This window comes from Cololabis saira, chromosome 18 (assembly GCF_033807715.1).
Source record: "Cololabis saira isolate AMF1-May2022 chromosome 18, fColSai1.1, whole genome shotgun sequence".
NCBI lineage: Eukaryota > Metazoa > Chordata > Actinopteri > Beloniformes > Belonidae > Cololabis > Cololabis saira.
The window spans coordinates 35065134-35084855 of NC_084604.1; the positions used below are offsets into that span (position 1 = coordinate 35065134).

A 19722-nucleotide genomic window follows, 5' to 3' on the forward strand; every position below is an offset into this window, starting at 1 on the left:
AAGTGGTCTTATTTATACAAATATTTCATAATTAAACAATTTAATTTATATCCCATATGTGTGAGTCATATTGTTCATCAGTCTATGTGTTTAATTCTCAGGCCAGCTTGGCCTGCTACAATGTCAAGCCATTTGAGTTGTTGTATTACCAGAGGTGTCAATTAACGAAGTACAAATACTTTGTTACCTTACTTAAGTAGAAATTTTGGTTATCTATACTTCACTGGAGTAATTATTTTTCAGACGACTTTTTACTTTTACTCTTTACATTTTCACGCAATTATCTGTACTTTTTACTCCTTACATTTTAAAAACAGCCTCGTTACTCTATTTCATTTCGGCCTTTAATAAAAAAATATCCAGTTAAATTGCTCCATCCGGATAGAGTGAATTTGGTTGTGGTTGTTTCAGATGTTCTTGTCCAGTTTTGTTCTTACATCCGTTCCCTCAGATTCCTGCAACTAAACTTGGATGTACATTCCAATAAATGTTAGGATAAATGATAACATGCCTCTGAAGTTTGACTTTTTGCACCATTACAATACTTATAGGCAACTATTCATCATATCTCCTGCTCTCTGAAACACATGTTAATGCTCAATAGTACACATATATGGTTCTTTAATATATTTGCATTATACTAAGATGCATTCATTTTCAATGGCTTTTGTCCTTAATGGCTTTTTCCCCCTTACATTACTTTTACTTTTATACTTTAAGTAGTTTTGAAACCAGTACTTTTATACTTTTACTTGAGTAAAAAACTTGAGTTGATACTTCAACTTCTACAGGAGTATTTTTAAACTCTAGTATCTATACTTCTACCTGAGTAATGAATGTGAATACTGAAGACACCTCTGTGTATTACTCACAAAACTGATCAATCTGGGGTTTCTTTCAACAAACTCGGAATTAAAATACTAACTCGGGGTCAACAAACCCTGAGATGTAAAAACTCAGAGTTTCTGGTTTCAAATAAAGGGTTCAGAGTTAGTCCATTCAGCCTCTGAGTATGTTGACTATGAGTTAAGTCCGTGCACTGCAACTATAAACAAAAATACATCTTCAGTGCAGCCCTGATACTTGGATTCCCAAAGGTAACTTCAGCTAAACAGAAGAGATCTCCATTACTTTATTTTTCAGCGTTAATACCAATCATCGTAAAACACGACCTCAGGGGAACTGCAATGTTTGACACAACAACAGTTAGAACAAATGCAAAGGGCAGATGTATATCTGTTTAAGGAGTAAAACTGTGGAACTCATTAGATAATGACCTTAAACTAGCAAATTCAATAAAAGCATACAAGATATTATTCAAAGCAAAGGTAATGGACACATATATAGAAACACAATAAGCAAACAAAGAAGAATGTACACATGCATGAGATGAAATGACAACTTAAATTGGTTTTGCCGGTTTCCTTAGCATCTTTTCACTTTCTGTTTTCAGAGTTATCCTTATTATTATTATCATATTATTGCTATTATTATCATCATTATTATTATTATTATTATTATTATTATTATTATTATTATTATTTTGTGTAGACTTATGATACTTCATTTGTTTTTTTGTATACTATATTCAGTTAAAAGGTGGACAAGATAAGCTTTATGCTTCAAGCCCAGACCTTTTCGGTCAAATAATCACAATGTTGACCAGGGAAAAACCTGTGTTATCTTGTTTGTTGATTTTTGTTTGTGATTGACCGAAATAAATATTAACTAACTAACTAACTAAAAAATCATAAAGTGAATTTGAGCCCACCTTTCTGCGGTAACGTGACAGTAGAGGAATGAGAGTTGGGTTGGCCCTGTTATCGAATGAGTGACGAGTGGTGGAATGCAGCCTATCCCAGATTATCCCAGCGGCCTATCCCAGGTGTCGTCAGGGGAAAGGTGAGCTGCACCTTGTACTGGTTGTCAGTCCATCACAGAGCAGCTGGAAAATATGTGAAGGAGAACAGAGGAAAGCCTAATAGTTTCAAATCTGAGGCACCATCCCGGGTTAGGGATCTGTACTAGCTAATATAGTACAAAATATTTAATCTTATCTAATTAACTGTAAATTTGAAGGGTTAAAATATCCTGATCAGTGATTTAGGATCTCAGTTAACTGGGTTTTTTCTATCTTAGTTTTAAAGTATTTATTCCCTTGTGCTTTCAGCGTTTACCTGCTCCACACCTGTTTGGAGTTTGGCTGATTTTTACCACCACACACCTGTTTGCCATTAGTCATTACCTCCCTCTGTAAACGTACTCCAGGTTTCCACTGGTGAGTCAGATCCTTGTCTTTGTGGCCCATGGATTGGTTCCGCTCTGTACTTTATTACTGTGTGCAGGTATATACACACACACACACACACACACACACACACACACACACACACACACACACACACACACGTGTGTATATATGCATATATATATATATATATATATATATATATATATATATATATATATTACGGCTGGGAATCGATTCAAATGTCAAGAATCGATTTGATTCCGATCCTTAAGATTAAGAATCGATTATCAAGATTTGATTCGATCCGATTCAATTCGATTCGATTCCGATATTGACATTTTCGGTCTATTTTGGTTTTTAATTTTTGAGCATTTGGTTTTTAGCATTTTTTGCAAATGTAATCCCAAGACAGTATATAGAGTAATGAAATATAGACAATGTATGCAATTATAATCTAACACTTTAATGTTTTCATACCTTTAAACATATTTAAAGGCAAAAACATGGCACCAGTTATTCTCGTGTCCAACAAAACATTCCTTTTTTGGGGATAAACAAAAAAATAACCAAAAGTTGTAATGTAATGATGATAAAAAAAAAAATCATAAATAAATAAAATTTAAAAAAAAAATAAAAATCGATCTTTAGACATATGAATCGATTTTTAGGAATTAATATGAGAATCGATTTAGAATTGGGAAATCGATTTTTTCAACACAGGCCTAATATACCTAATGTATATATATATATATATATATATATATATATATATATATATATATATATATATATATATATATATATTATACCATCACTGCTCATGGTTTAGTTTGATAAAACCCTTTCACTAAATGGGCTAATAAAAGTCAGATCAGACATTCACTACAGATAAAGCGTTATGCTTGATAACTTAGGAGAGTTGGATAAGGAGCCTATTAAGGGAAAAAAATAATTTCACAAGTGAAAAAAATAACTTTAGTGCCTACTGAGTCACCACTTTTCAGCTCTTTTAAGCATTTCAAATGTGCCTAATGTTCAGCTACTTCATTTATACGCTCAAATGTGAGTGCATCCACTTAACGATGCCCATCTGCATCAGTTGGTCTGTCACCTCTGCATGCATTTCTTCTACAGAGGAAGGAGGACTCAAACAGTCACCCTGTTATTCCCGCATCCTTGAAAGAAACGTGTGCAATTGCATTACCCGTGCAAGGTTCTTCCTGCTTCACCAGCCGAGGGGTGAGCACGATGCTTCCGATGCATGAAACATATCAGTCTACGTAGTTGCATGCTCTGTTTGGCAAAGCTGATCCTATTTTAGGTTTTGGTGGAATTACCTCCAAACCGAAAGTGATTGGTTTGCAGGATGAACTCTGCCATTTACGAGGCAGTGCTGTTGGGTTCAAACTTTTAAAGTAGCACAAAATCAGAATCACTTTTGCATCATATGATGACGTATGCATGCAACGTGGGCCTAATTTTGCTTCATAATGACGTTTTTAGAGGTGGAATGTAAAATTTCACCGTATCTGGTTCCTATAAACATTATCATGGTACATGTTGGTGTTTATATTTTAGGGTGTGGCTGTTATTGATTACTATATCCAATAAAGAAATCCTTTGTAGGTAGAATACATTGAATCTAAAAACATCACCCTCTTCCCACTAAACCATTAGAACTACACTTGATTAAAGGCCAAATGGCTTAACACAAACACAACATTCAGGTCCAGTTATGATTCAGCCTATATGATTAATAAGTGAAGGGCAAGAACAAAGTCAGAAAGTTGTCGTCTAACATCATCAGTTTTCAAAAGATTCAAATATGATTCAAAAAGTCTGTTAATCCTAAGGTATCAACAAATTCCCCTTGGTACACTGTCAATGTAAAAAAAAATCAGAAAAATAAGAATAGTCAGTGGTGGAAAAAATTACGTTTAGAAATAAAAACACATTTTTAAAATAGATTTTGTATTAAAAGGCAGCAGAGCTATAAGCTTTTTGAAATAAGGGTGCCATCTAGTGGAAACAGACCATTAACGTAAATCTGATAAAACGAGAGCCTGATAAGAGCTCTTTTATATGATTTTTAATAGAAAACAACCCATATATAGGCTACAACCAGTACATCAAATTCTCGTTTTCTTTTTTTTTGTTTTGGTTTTACACACTTAAAGAATAACAGAAAATAAATAAATAAATAAATAAAACACCCACTGGACCAGCTCTACACCCTCCGCAGGGTGCTCGAGGGTTCATGGGAATTTGCCCAACCAGTCTACACGTGTTTTGTGGATCTGGAGAAGGCATTTGACCGTGTCCCTCGTGTCATTCTGTGGGGGTGCTCAGTGAGTCTGGAGTCCGGGGCCCTCTACTAAGGGCTGTCCGGTCTCTGTATGATCGAAGCAGGAGTCTGGTTCTCATTGCCGGCAGTAGATCAGACTTGTTCCCAGTGCATGTTGGACTCCGGCAGGGCTGCCCTTTGTCACCGGTCCTGTTCATCATTTTTATGGACAGGATTTCTAGGCGCAGCCAGGGGCCGGAGGGGATCCAGTTTGGGAACCACAGGATTTCATCTCTGCTTTTTGCAGATGATGTTGTCCTGTTGGCTTCATCAGACCGGGACCTTCAGCATGTGCTGGGGCAGTTTGAGGCCGAGTGCGACACGGCAGGGATGAGAATCAGCACCTCCAAGACCGAGGCCATGGTTCTCCCCCGGGAAAGGGTGGCGTGCCTTCTCCAGGTGGGTGGAGAAGTCCTGCCTCAGGTGGAGGAGTTCAAGTATCTCGGGGTCTTGTTCACGAGTGAGGGAACGATGGAGCGGGAGATTGACAGACGGATCGGTGCAGCGTCCGCAGTAATGCGGTCGATGTACTGGACCGTCGTGGTGAAGAGGGAGCTGAGTCGAAAGGCGAAGCTCTTGATTTACTGGTCAATCTACGCCCCTACCCTCACCTATGGTCATGAACTTTGGGTAGTGACCGAAAGGACAAGATCACGGATACAAGCGACCGAGATGAGTTTCCTCCGCAGGGTGGCTGGACGCTCCCTTAGAGATAGGGTGAGGAGTTCGGTCACCCGGGAGGAGCTCGGAGTCGAGCCGCTACTCCTCCACATTGAGAGGAGTCAGCTGAGGTGGCTTGGACATCTGTATCGGATCCTCCTGGATGCCTCCCTAGGGAGGTGTTCCAGGCATGTCCCTCCTCCCTAGGGAGGAGTTCCAGGCATGTCCCTCCTCCCTAGGGAGGTGTTCCAGGCATGTCCCTCCTCCCTAGGGAGGTGTTCCAGGCATGTCCCTCCTCCCTAGGGAGGTGTTCCAGGCATGTCCCTCCTCCCTAGGGAGGTGTTCCAGGCATGTCCCTCCTCCCTAGGGAGGTGTTCCAGGCATGTCCCTCCTCCCTAGGGAGGAGTTCCAGGCATGTCCCTCCTCCCTAGGGAGGAGTTCCAGGCATGTCCCTCCTCCCTAGGGAGGTGTTCCAGGCATGTCCCACCGGGAGGAGACCCCGGGGAAGACCCAGGACACGCTGGAGAGACTATGTCTCTCGGCTGGCCTGGGAACGCCTAGGACTCCCCTTGGAAGAGCTGGAGGAAGAGCTGGAGGAAGTGTCTGGGGTGAGGGAAGTCTGGGCATCCCTGCTGAGGCTGCTGCCCCCGCGACCCGGGAACGGATAAGCGGAAGAAGATGGATGGATAGATGGATGGATGGATGGATGCATGGATGGATGGATGGATGGATGGATGGATGGATGGATGGATGGATGGATAGATGGATGGATGGATGGATGGATGGATGGATGGATGGATGGATGGATAAAACACCCACCCTAAACAAACACAAGTCAGAGTTAGTTATGCACCTTCTTCGCCAGTTATTTGATATTTCATAGTATGTTATAATTCAATTCAAATAGGTTCACTGACCAGACAGTCCAGAGGGGTGAGAGCTGATCACCGCTAAAACAAGGAAAGTGAGAAACAGATGAAGAATGAGGTAAAATAAAACATGAATACAAAAAGAAAAAAGATACAGCGAGTCCATAAATGAAAGCATGGCATTCCAGCTTTTATAAAACTAATCTCAGGCGCCTCTTAATTTTTCTCTAGTCTTAATCTTTCTTTAAGGCAAGGCAAGGCGAGGCAAATTTATTTATATAGCACAATTCAACACAAGGTAATTCAAAGTGCTTTACATTGACATTAAAAGCGGCAAGACATAATTAGACAGTAAATAATTCGACATAATTAGACAGTAAATAGAAAATCCGTAGAAACATTTTTTTCTTTAGTAGAAAATCAAAGATTTTCTACTAAAGAAAAATTAAGACTAGAGAAAAATTAAGAGCTCTTTTAGTATAAATTGTGAAATGTATTTATTCTTTATAAATCGATTCGGTAAATGGAATATCCAATCCGCACATGGATTGGATTGAGAGGCCCCAGCGAGGATCGAACTCGCGACCCCTGGTTTACAAGACCAGTGCTCTAACCACTGAGCTATGGAGCCACCTCTGCCGCGAGGACGACACGGTCTGTCTTTAAAAGTAAAACCCGATGAGTCGCTCTTCCTGTTCCTACGTCACAGCTGCTTGGCAGGAACTCACTCACTTATTAAAATGCCAAGCGCACAGTCGGTGTGACGCTGCCGCTCACTGGACTTCAGACCATTATGGCTGTTTTTCTATCCCTTTTGAGTTTGGGTGCGAAAGTGCTTTTACTCCTGCTCTTCTTTCTTTTCGTGGCCTTTCTCGGTTTCTGTGTGTATATCAAGCATATTCATTTGAAATATGACCACATACCTGGGCCACCACGAGACAGGTAAGGCCAGTCTTGTGTTTTTTGCGTTTCCTGCTCATGCTGTTTGCTTTCTTATTGTCTGTTGTTATAGCTTCTTGTTTATTTTGTGAATACCAGTATTATTGTTGTTATTGTCAATTCTTTTATTTACTTGGGGAGGTGCTTTTTATAAGCCCGTACAGGGTTTTTTAACCTCTCCCGCACATATTACTTTTGTCCAGAGCTGGGTAGAGGAGCCAAAAATTGCACTCAAGTAAAAGTACTTTTACTTCAGAATAATATGACTCAAGTACAAGTAAAAAGTAGTCATCCAAATAATTACTTGAGTAAAAGTAAAAAAGTACTTGGTGAAAAAACTACTCAAGTACTGAGTAACTGTTGAGTAACGTCTGATTTATTTTTTTAACACAACCATTCAAACAGACAAAAGTACAAAATAATCATCTTCAGGTAAATTAAATCAATAAAATAATAAAAACAATTTAATTAATAAAAAATAAAAAATAGCTTAAATTAAAATAATCTTAAAGTAAATTCAAGTACTTTATTAAATAATAAATAAAATAACAGAATAAAAAAATAAATTAAGCACGAGTAGCACAAAATTTCAAGCCTTTGTACTTTTCTTTTTTAACCAGGCAGAACTAGAACAAACATGAACTCATAGAAACTCTGTGTGTGTGTTTGAGTCTGTGTAAATGTGACAAAACATGCAAAAACAAACATTTTTCCCAAAGAATCACTCAGTGATATCATGAGATTGACGCGTACGTGGATAAAAGGGATAAAAGAAAAGTACCAGCTCAACGTGGCCTAATGTAGCGGAGTAAGAGGAACAGTTTCTCCTTCACAAATCTACTCAAGTAAAAGTAAAAAGTATAGTGATTCAAAACTACTCCTAAAAGTACAAAATTTCCCCAAAACTTACTCAAGTAAATGTAATGGAGTAAATGTAACTCGTTACTACCCACCTCTGCTTTTGTCTGTTAGTTGCTGTTTTTGTTTTTCTCTTTTATGGTGCAAGTAAAAAAAGTAAAAAGTAAAAAAAAAAAAAAAAAAAAAAAAAAAAGTCTTGTGTCGTCATTCGACACTAACATGTAGTATATTTGGTTTTCTCTCCATAGTTTCCTCTTGGGACATTCACCGACGTTTTTGAAGACTATGAAGAATGGCGACGTTATACACGACAAATTTCGAGAATGGTAAATGTTATTGATGTTTTCCTACCAAATAATGATAAATACTTTTTTTTTTTTTCTAAGCCTCTTTTAAAGTTTGCTGACATTTCTAATACATGTAACCTCCAGGGCTGAGATTTACGGACCTGTTTACAGGATAAACTTGCTTCATTACGTTTTGGTGTCCGTCACCTGCCCAGAGGCGACAAAGGTAAACACGCAATAAATAAACTTTGCAAAAGAAACTCAGTAAACGCAGCTCACGATTTCCTTATGGTTCTGATTTCAGGAAATCCTGATGTCCCCAAAGTACCCCAAGGATAAATTCCTCTACGAGAAACTCTTTCACCTGTTTGGTCAAAGGTAATAAATCATGCTGATTACTGATTGATATTAATTAAATATATAAAATATATATGCAGACAAAAAAAAACACTATATGTTATATATTAAATTGATTATATATCAAAATGCATATATATGCTTTAGGTTTTTACCAAACTTGGTATTTAAAGAGCAGATTGCAGGTTGGAGACCCATGTGAATCAATGTGTAGGAAAATAATGTAGGAACTGAATTTTCATTGAAATACGCATAAATATATACTACAGTGACCTCTGGAGTTGTTTTTGTGAGAGTATTTTACTTCTGCATCTGAAAAAGCTGAACCGGAAGTGACGTAGCGGCAGGGAGTGCAGTGAATTTCAACAATAGGAAAAATAAGGGATCTTAATGTTAGTTGTGACACTGAAGAGGTTGTGAATGTGTATTCACACCAATATGACGGGCCACAGCCTTATAATTACGAACCCGTTAGGCCCCCACGTTCTTTTGATTGACAGCTGAAACTCGCTTTTTAAAAGGCTGATTTATGTGTCCGCGTTACACCAACGCAGACCCTACGGCGTAGGTTACGCGGCGACGCACCAAACGCTGCGTGCGCCGCGTAACCTACGCCGTAGGCTATGCCGTCGTTTTTACGCGGAACCATAAATCAGCCTTTATTCACCGCAGCACCCGCCCGTGCGCTCCTGAAAGAAACTCTGAAAATAACTCCTGAAAGATGGGTGAGTACTTGTAATCTGTCTACGTTTGTACTTTCTAAACAGAAAACAAGCTTATTATATTCTGTTTTTTCTGATTAAATGCATCCAAAAATAGCCGGGTATTTTTAAAACCGAATATTTCCCCCCCTTCGTTTATAAAATAATTTGGATCCACATTACATCGTTGTTAAAAAAAAAAACCTTCCACACATAACCGAAGATCTGCGTTATCGACCACATTCATAAGCATTCCAAACCTGTAGATCATCCCTTCTTCCGGCCTTCGGGCCTCCGCGGCGCAGCTTCCCCGCGAGCGGCGTCTCCCGAGCCCGAGTCCCCCCGTGTCCCGCCACGGAGTTTCCGCGTTAAATCGACGCAGCCCTACGCCGTAGGGTACGGCGTAGGGTACGGCGTAGGGTACGGCGTAGGGTACGGCGTAGGGTACGGCGTAGGGTACGGCGTAGGGTACGGCGTAGGGCTGCGCGTCGCCGCGTACCCTACGGCGTAGGCTCTGCGTCGGTGTAACGCAGTAAACGGTGAACAAGAGCAGAGACCATTTATTTAATAAATAGCTTGGAGAACAGATGGTGGATCATCTGTTGTAAACAAAGTTCGCACATTAAACGTCAGAATCAGAGCAGATTTGTTGTTGTTTTGGAGCATAATGTGACGTTCGAAAACGCAAAACTCCGGTTGTCTCTGTCTACACGCATCTAGATAAACAGAGTTTTCAAAAATCTTCACTTTGCCCGGAGTTTTTTTAAACATTCGTTTATTTGTGTTTTCATGTGGATGACAGGTCCAAACGTAGGAAAATATCTTCGGTTTTGCAGATACCGGCTACGTGTGTACGGGGTCTGCGCAGTCAGATGGGGCAGCTGTGGAGGCGTCTCCCTCCTGCTGCTTCATATGACGCGGTGTTCGAAAAAAAAAAAAGCGTTTTTAGGAGCTTTGCTAAAATCAGCCACTTTTTCCTCTGATTACATGCCCTTATGTCTTGTAAAACATATTAAATCCTACATTAACTTCTCACATAGTCATTTTCACATAAGGTCAGGTATAATTTTTGAAAAAACCTTAACCTGCAATATGCTCTTTAAATTTTAATTTTAAAAAAGGAAAAAAAAGTCATGCTGATTGCTTTCTGATTCACTCCCGTCAGGTTAAGCAATCATAGGCTGTGAGGAATGTGCAAAAAAGGAAGTTTTCAAGTTTAAGTAGATTTGTGATGCAATATAATTAACGACGATATAAAGTTTTAAAATTATCCTCTTTGTTTTCAAGATTTCTAGGCAATGGCCTGGTAACAGCACGGGATCATGAGCTGTGGTACAAACAGAGACGGATCATGGACCCAGCATTCAGCAGCTTGTGAGTCCCTTTTGCTTTTTTATTTAGCCGCTTTTACAGTAATTATTAATTTGAAAAGCTTCCCCAAAAGTCTTGGTCTGAAACTGTCCTTCCTTCCAGGTATTTAAGAGGTCTCATGGGGACCTTCAATGAAAGGGCAGAGAAACTGATGGATAAACTTGCCGATGCTGCTGATGATAAGGCAGAGGCCAACATGCTGCAGCTTGTCAACTGTGTTACACTGGATGTTATTGCCAAGGTATAATCGGTTTCATTACAAAAGACAATCTCATCACAAGTTCAACTTATCGTCTGACTAGGTTACATAATGGAAATGTTTCTTTGTTATCCTCCAGGTTGCTTTTGGCGAGGATTTAGACCTGATGTCGTATACGTCCCCTTTAACTAAGGCCATTGGGCTCTGTCTGAAAGGGATGGTGTACCACGTTAGAGACAATTTATTTCAGGTATTTAAACTTTTCTTAATGAGGTAATTACACATAAGAAGAACTTCATCCACATCGGTGTGACGTTTTCAATTCCATGCTAGTTAAATCCAAAGAACTGGCCATTTATCAATGAAGTGAGGGACGCCTGCCGCCTGCTGCGCAAAACCGGAGCTGAGTGGCTCAACAACAGAAAAGTTGCCATTCAGAATGGCGAAGATGTTCCCAAAGACATCCTCACACAGATCCTCAAAACTGCTGCCACAGGTGATGCTCCCCACTGCAAAAACTCAAAATCTTACCAGGAATATTTGTCTTATTTCTAGTTAAAATGTCTCATTTTTAGTCAAAACATTTCATTACACTTAAAACAAGAGTCATTACCAGAAAAATAACTAAGTAAATTTTCACTTGAAATAAGTAGAAAAATCTGCCAGTGGGACAAGATTTATCTTCTCATTACAAGCAAAAAAATCTTGTTCCACTGGCAGATTTTTCTACTTATTTTAAGTGAAAATCTACTTGAAACAGGTGAAAATGTTTGTTTTTTCCAGCGATGAGTCTTGTTTTAAGTGTAATGAGATTTTTTTGACTAAAAATGAGACATTTTAACTAGAAATAAGACAAATTTAAAAAATAAGTCAATTTTCCTGTTGTTACAGAAGAAAACATGACTGAAGAGGAGGAGGAATTTATGGTGGACAATTTTGTGACATTCTTCATTGCGGGTGAGTGTGTTATGACTGATTTAAAAATCGGAGTAACGGGAAAGTTTACCCAAAACATGAACTAATTAGTCACCAATTTCAATCTAAACATATTAATCACTCACTGTATTGAACCAAATCCTATTGTTTTGTTATTTTCAATAACGTCACTATTCAAAACATCCACTCTGTTGTTTCAGGGCAAGAAACAACAGCCAATCAACTCGGGTTTTGTATCATGGAGCTCGGAAGACATCCTGAAATACTGGCGAAGTAAGACCTGATGATGCTGTGGAGGACAGTTTGTCACATAGTTTATAAATGATTGTTTAATTTGACTTGGCAGAACAAGCATGAATTTCATTAGAGAGTGATCAGTCTGTTTCGGTGGGCGTCTGAATTGAGTTTCTGGTTTGGTTTCGGGCACTTGATTGCCTTTGTTAGTCTGACTCTCTGCCGTTCGCAGCTCTCTCTGCCTAACGGCTGAGGTCGCTGGCGCGGGCCACACCTACTGTTTTGTAACTGCTCGGGGGAAGCAATTCCCCCGAGCAGTTAGCCTAAAGGCCTTGACACACCAACCCGACTTCCCCCGCTCTCTGCCGACTGCTGTGGCGGGCTCTGTCGGGCTCACTAGACACACCGCAAATACGACACCCGACGGCGAACTAGCACGTACGTTCTGCGCATGCGTGAGAGGTAATTCCCCTCCATACCAGCAGGCAGCGGTAGTCTGTATTCAGGGGCTTAAGGAGGGGGACAGCACTTTTTTTTTTTCAAAGCTTTATTGAGAAAACACAAGTGCAGACTAACAAAACTCTGACAGAACAGATCTGATCAAAACAGACAAACAAAACTCTGTGTAGAATTACTGCTGGCTGAAATAAATCATTTAGGAAGATAAATGTTGGTTTAATAGATGAAATCTAACAGTTGTAGCTACGCCTGTTAAGTAATTTGCTCCGAAAATTTCGGGATTTTCTGCCTGCCGGCTCCGGAGCTGATTTATAGTTCCACGTTAAATCGATGCAGAGACTACGGCGTAGGGTACAGCGTACGGCACGCGTCGCCGCGTAACCGTAGGCTCTGCGTTGGTGTAACGCAGAACCATAAATTAGCCTTTATTCTGGCACGGTTTGAAAAATACAAGCGAGTGATTATGTACATTCACTGAGTGAATATTATGAAAGTAAAATATTTATTTCTCGCTAGAAATGTTTTTTTTTTAATTCAGTCCGCAAATGATGACAAAAAGCATTCTGGGAAATTCTGGGAACAGCCAATCACAGAGTGAGTTGTTTGACCGACGACCGACGCCGATTCAACATGTCGAATCGGCTGAAAAGCTCCCGACGGGCGCCCAACCTGTGGCGATGTGCGGGACACACCGGGGAAACTAGGCCGACAGACGCGCACCGACGGCCTGACGGCCGATTTTCGGCTTGGTGTGTCAGCCCCTTAAGGATTGCAGCTGAGCCGTCCTCTGGTATTTCATCACAGTTGGGGCGCTGAAGCGTCAGCGAGGTGTCAGTGCTGTTACTACCCACTTCGGGTTAAGACCACGTAGGGTAAAGACCTGCGAGTCTTCCTGCGCAAATCCACCGAGCAGAGTTGCAACCTAAGTAGTGCAAAATGTGTCTCAAACCAATCCCGGTCACATATAGGTACAGACCAAGACGCGCCTCCCGCAGGCAGCGCGATCCGCAAAACCTGTGTTGTCCCGTTGTTTACCTGTCTGCCACATCCTCTGTTACCTTTGGCCTCTGGAACTGTCAGTCCCTAGTTAACAAAACAGAATTCATCAGTTCATTGTTACATCTCTCTGACATTCAGGTGCTAGCCCTGCCAGAGACTTGGATCCGCCCAGAAAACACAGCTACACCAGCTGCTCTATCCGCAGATGCAGAATTCATCATCAGAATTCAACACCTCGCTCTGCTGGACGAGGAGGTGGTACAGGCTTTCTTATGTCCAAAAAGTGGATTTCCACATCAATCTGTCCCATTCCTAACTGCTCATCACTTGAATATCACGCAGCAAAAATCTCTAAGCCCTTCACTGCTTACATTCTGGTCATATACCGACCTCCAGGAGGCAAAATAGATGAGTTCATCTCTGAAATGGACATGATTCTCTCTGACATCCCTGATGATGGCTCTCCGCTAATTGTACTGGGAGATATGAACATTCACATCTGCAAAATACAGTCAAATGAGTTTCTGGCTCTCATCCACTCTTTCAATCTTACACTGGTCCAGACTCCTCCAACACACAAAGCTGGTCACATCCTTGACCTGGTGCTAACCAGAAACTGCACTACAGCTGACTTTCACACCACTGCACCTCTCAGACCACTTCCTGGTTACATTTTCCATCTCCCTTCCTCATGTCACTCAGCTGACTCCAAAGATGGTTTTCTACCAAGTAGAAACCTACGTTCTCTCAGCCCTTCACAGCTGTCTAATGAGGTCTGCTCTAACCTCCCCTCCCTCTCAGACTTTTCCACACTGTCTGTTAATGAGACTAGAGAAACACTCTGCTCCTCACTCACCTCTGCTATGGATAAACGTTGTCCTCTGGTGTCCAAGCCAGCTGGAAAGAAACCAACCAGCCCATGGCTCACAGAGGTTCTGAGGGACCACAGAACTGGACTTAGGGCAGCAGAAAGAAAGTGGCTCAAATCCAAAGAGCGCACTGACTTGTCTGAGAACCGACAAAAATCTTTCACATCCAGCTTGAAGGCCGCCAAGGTACAGTATCCTTTTACCAGAACAAAATCCAAAATGCTTCCAACTCCCGACAACTGTTCATGGCGTTTAACTCTCTTCTCTCTCCACCACCTGCTCAACCACCCACTGGGTTGTCCGCAGAAAAGTTTGCTTCCTTCTTTACTGAAAAGGTTGTTACTATCAGTAACCAATTCTCTGAGCCTGCCCACCTCAGCCTACTCCAACCGGCCACTGGTGCCTCTCTCTGCTCCTTCCGGTCTCTAAACGAGGACAAAGTCTCTAAACTTCTAGTTAGCTCAAAACCAACGACCTGTCCTCTCGATCCTGTCCCTACCGACAGTCAAACCGGCAATAACCCACATTATCAACTCCTCTTACTTCTGGCATCTTTACCTTTGCCTTCAAACAAGCTCAGGTCAACCCACTGCTGAAAAAACCCACACTCAACCCTGCCCAGGTTGAAAACTACCGGCCGGTCTCGACTACGTTTACATGCAGTCAAAATTCAGGTTATTGCTAATATTCCGGTTACTGAAACATTCGGAATATTCCGTTTACATGCGTGAGCAAACAGGGTTATTCCTGTAAACATATATCTTGATCAAACCAGCGACGCACGGAGAACATCATGACGCAATTCCCGTCATTTCCGCTTCTCCTTCCTGTATCCAAATTCAAAACAAATCCTGCTTCATGCAACTTTTCGCTCACCTTCTTGTAAATCTCGCTATCCCCGTACTTTCTACCGTCTACAAATGCAGAAATGTCATATCCTTCATTACATTTATAAAATAATTAGTCTCCTCCTCACTCCAAAAGTGTGGCGTGGTCTTGTGTTTCTCCGTGTTTATAAGAACGTCCTGGACTCAAAAGACCAGGATTCCTTGAGAACAGAGCATGCGCAGAAAACAAATTCCTGTTCCTTTTGATCGGGATATCCCGTAAGCGTTTACATGACCGAATATTCGGGTTTTAAAAGGAGTAACCCAGGGGTCATATTCGGGTTTTTAAAAACCCAAATATGACCAAATTCGGGTTATTCAAAGGGGTTATTGGTGTTTACATGGCCGTGCAAATTCCTGGTTATTGCCAATATTCGGGTTTTAAAAGGGTTATTGATGCATGGAAACGCAGTCACTGCTGCCGTTCATGTCTAAAATTCTAGAACGTGCCTTTCTTCAGTCAGGTCTCGCAGTTCATTCACGACAACTGCCTGTAAGATCCACATCAATCTGGCTTTAGGCAGAGCCACTCGACTGAAACTGCCCTTCTGTCAGTCACTGAGTCACTACGGGCTGCCAGATCTGCTGGTCTATCCTCAGTCCTCACACTGCTTGACCTGTCCCTTCGACACGGTCAACCACCACATCCTCCTCTCTACACTGTCAACACTTGGCATTTCAGGATCTGTCCTCTTGTGGTTCATGTCGTACCTCTCAGGGAGATCCTTCAGGGTATCATGGCAAGGACGAGTGTCCAGATTGCTTGAGCTGGCAACAGGGGTGCCACAGGGATCGGTGCTGGGCCCTCTTCTCTTTTCACTATACACCACTTCACTAGGTGAAATCATCAGCTGTCATGGCTTCTCCTACCACTGCTATGTTTATGACACCCAGCTCTTCCTTTCCTTCCCACCTGGTGACACTGCCATCTCATGGCAAATATCAGCCTGTCTTTCTGATATCTCTGCTTGGATGAAGGACCGTCACCTTCAGCTAAATCTGTCCAAAACTGAGCTCATTGTTTGTCCAGCCAGTCACTCCTTACCTCCTCAGATAAGCGTGCAGCTAGATTCCACCACATTTGTGCCCACGTCTTCTGCTAGGAATCTTGGTGTCATATTAGACAGCCAACTGATCCTTAAGGAGCATGTTGCCTCGGTTTCCTGGTCTTGCCGTTTCGCTGTTTACAACATCAGAACAATCATACCCTACCTGACAGAAGATACGAGACAGCTCTTGGTTCAGGCTCTGGTCATGTCCCGTATTGACTACTGTATTTCCTTGTTGGTCGGCCTTTCTGCTGCTCAGTTAAACCTCTACAGATGATCCAGAATGCAGCAGCACGTCTGGTTTTCAATCAACCCAAGAGAGTTCATGTCACTCCGCTGCTAATCTCTCTGCACTGGCTTCCAGTTGCAGCATCAAGTTCAAAGCTCTGCTTCTGGCCGTTACCCAAACGGCTCCTCAATACCTTCACTCCTTCATCCAGAGCTACACTCCCTCTCCACAGCTCCGCTCAGCCAGTGAAAGACGCCTGGTGCTTCCACCACAACGTGGCGTGAAATCAGTAGACAGACTCTTCTCCTCCATTGTTCCCCGATGGTGGAATGACCTACCAAACACTGTCCGATCTGCAGGGTCCACACCTACTTTTACGAGCACGCTAAAGACTCAGCTCTTTAAGGAGCACTACGGCATCTAGTAGATGTATGCACTTATGATAAGATGGTGTCTTCTTAGACGTAGCTTTCTTAGATATATATATATTCTAGCATTGGCATGACAGCACCTGTGTCCAACTGGACTCACAACAGTCTGACCAGCACTTATCCAGCTGGACCCTTCTATGTGATTTTGTGCTTGTGTTGTTCTCTCAGATGTAAGTCGCTTTGGATAAAAGCATCTGCTAAATGACAGTAGTAGTAGTAGAAATATTGGCCTCCTGTTTTTGTATTGAGATCTTGTCTAAACTTAGAGCTGAAAATCTACACTTTGACAACATTGTGATTGTTTTATTTGAAATCCATCCACCAGCTCTAAACCTAACTAGTTTGTGATCAACAATTTCTTGAAACACGTGTTTTAATTTCCAAGAGTGAAGAAAGAAGTGGACGATGTCATTGGGATGAAACAGGAGATAAGCTACGATGACCTTGGGAAGCTGATCTACCTCTCACAGGTACACGCCAAAGCACGAACATGGCAGACTAGGCATTTCAATTCTCAGAGGGAAGTACAAATAAACCACAATCACTCACCTGCCTCTTGTCGGCACATCACTGTGATTTCTGTTTATATGCAACCAATCAACTATGCCTAAAGTTTTAACTCTCCCACAGGTGCTGAAAGAAACGCTGAGAATGTACCCGACAGCACCGGGCACATCCCGTGATCTTCCTGAAGGTTTGGTCATTGATGGTATCCACGTGCCAAGAGGAGCCACCTGCATGGTGGGTGTTTTTTCTTTTCTTTTCTTTTTGCATTTTCCAGAATGTGATCGTAGCTATAAAGCAGCCTATGAGTATCTGCTTCTTCAGATACCCTTTCATGTTTTACGTCCTATGACCATCGAGATTTGTTATGTATGGAAGCGTATTGCATTCACTTGGAAAAAAATTAAAAAGCTTGGTAATTTTTTTAATTTTTGTGGTAATCTTTCCCGGCCTGTTTTTCGGTGTAATTATTTTAATTTTTTTGTGGTATTTTTTTTCCACCCTGTTTTTCAGTGTAACCCCCCCCAGTTTAGAAAGCATTTGAAACAATCACATTCATTCTTTTATTGTGAGCTTGAATTAATGGAAGCAAACATGACCGACTTGTTTAGTTTAATCAAGTTTTACTTTGATCTGGGTAAGACACTGGAAGAAAGTACTGCCTTTAAGCTGGTATTACCATTAGTTTGTCGATTTTACGGAGACACCTGAGGACGGTTGTTCAGACAGATCTCAACATAGCAATGCTTCTCCAGGAGCAGTTGGACAGATACGGCTCCATGGACACAAGATGATGAAATGCATTCAGGGGCGCTTTGTGGTGGCACAAGAGATGATCAGCAGACTGCTGAAAATATTGGAGATGGGGGGTCTATAGGCGGAAAAAGTTACCTCGAAAAACAGAAATAATTATTCCTAAAAACATTTCCCAAAAATATAAAATACCACGAAAAACAGAAAAAATTATCTCGAAAAACAAAGCTTTTTTTTTTCAAGTGAATGCAATACGCTTACGTAGTTCTGTGCATCCAAAGTGTGACATGAAGTATTTTTAATATTCAGTTCAGCTCGTATGTGTGTGGAAGAATGGAAAGATTCTTCAAGGACCCACTGACATTCGATCCAGACAGATTTCATCCGGATGCTCCCAAGTAAGTAGCCGTCTACTTTCACCTCATGACAGGTTTTGTTTTGTTTGCAAATACAAATAACTGTCTGAACTATTGTTGATCTAACTTGACAGACCACCCGTCATTATGCTGTTAAAGAAGAAAACCTGTGTTTTCTCTTATCTGTGTCACCAGGCCTTATTACTGCTACTACCCCTTTGCCCTTGGTCCACGCTCCTGCCTGGGACAGAACTTTGCACAGGTATGTGAGACAAAATAATCGATAGTCAGGCCTGCGGCACATATTAACAGACAGACTGAGACCATGCCCACATTAACACACTTTCATTTTGAAATGTAAAACGTTTGTAACCGTTATATGTGGCATCTAGACTTCTTTGGAAAATCTGCTCTGCAGAAACAGGGAATGTTTTGACCTGTTTCACGGATAAAACTGCAAACATTTAAAAAACAATTATGCAGTTGCACTGATTCTCTACATAATCTGCTCTTCTGGGTCACTTCGTATACTAAGATTGTCATCTTGTCATTAGTGTGTGAGAGGTAATCGGTGTAAACAACAGCATGAGGACAGAAGAGCAAGAGCTGCTCTCAAATCTGCAGCTGCTTACATGTGCTAGACGAAATGAGCTATTATGAAAAAGAATCTGCATTGAAGGCTTTATCTAGTGGAGGCTGTGTTCACCGGCCCAGAGAGCAAGAATGACCGTGTGATGGACATTTATGGTGGTGAAATAAAAATGGAGACCTTCTCCAAAATGGAGCGGAAAAGACAGTTTTGTTCTGGATTAGATGTAGATCTTGGATGTAACCTCAAGCTCACTGAGTGGTGTTGTTTTCAGATGGAGGCTAAAGTGGTGATGGCCAAGCTGCTCCAGAGGTTTGACTTCACCCTCGTCCCGGGGCAGACGTTTGGCATCATGGACACCGGCACGCTCAGGCCAAAGAGCGCAGTGGTGTGTTCTGTTAGACACCGAAGATATCAAGACTAAACTGACATCTCTGAACCTCTTTTCTCAGCTAGAATTACTTGTGGTACAAAATAGTTATCTTTTTCTACTAATTTTCTTTTTATATAATTGATCGAATTTTATCCTGTTCAACAACATGTATAATTAACCTTGCATAAAGTAATTTTTTTACTGTGTTATTACTTTTT

At 41.3% G+C, this 19722-nt stretch overlaps 1 protein-coding gene and 1 non-coding gene across 2 annotated transcripts; one reads left to right on the top strand and one right to left on the bottom strand.

Moving 5' to 3' along the window:
* Positions 1-6682: 6682 nt before the first annotated feature.
* On the bottom strand, positions 6683-6755 carry trnat-ugu (transfer RNA threonine (anticodon UGU)). The gene has a single exon. It is a non-coding gene; the product is annotated as a tRNA-Thr (tRNA).
* A 114-nt stretch (positions 6756-6869) lies between these two features.
* Positions 6870-19662, top strand: LOC133464538 (cholesterol 24-hydroxylase-like). Its single transcript, XM_061746579.1, has 15 exons — positions 6870-7066; positions 8170-8247; positions 8353-8434; positions 8513-8586; positions 10554-10640; positions 10740-10878; positions 10976-11086; positions 11170-11332; positions 11728-11793; positions 11973-12045; positions 17315-17399; positions 17560-17670; positions 18496-18584; positions 18738-18804; positions 19406-19662. The coding sequence occupies exons 1-15, from the start codon at positions 6918-6920 to the stop codon at positions 19553-19555; spliced, it is 1524 nt and encodes a 507-aa protein (XP_061602563.1). The 5' UTR covers positions 6870-6917; the 3' UTR covers positions 19556-19662.
* Positions 19663-19722: the final 60 nt, after the last annotated feature.

Coding starts and splice junctions, on each gene's coding strand:
- LOC133464538 (XM_061746579.1), top strand. CDS start 6,918: ATGGCTGTTTTTCTATCCCTTTTGAGTTTGGGTGCGAAAGTGCTTTTA. Junction 8,248..8,352: donor CACGACAAATTTCGAGAATG/GTAAATGTTATT, acceptor TGTAACCTCCAG/GGCTGAGATTTACGGACCTG. Junction 8,587..10,553: donor TTTCACCTGTTTGGTCAAAG/GTAATAAATCAT, acceptor TTTGTTTTCAAG/ATTTCTAGGCAATGGCCTGG.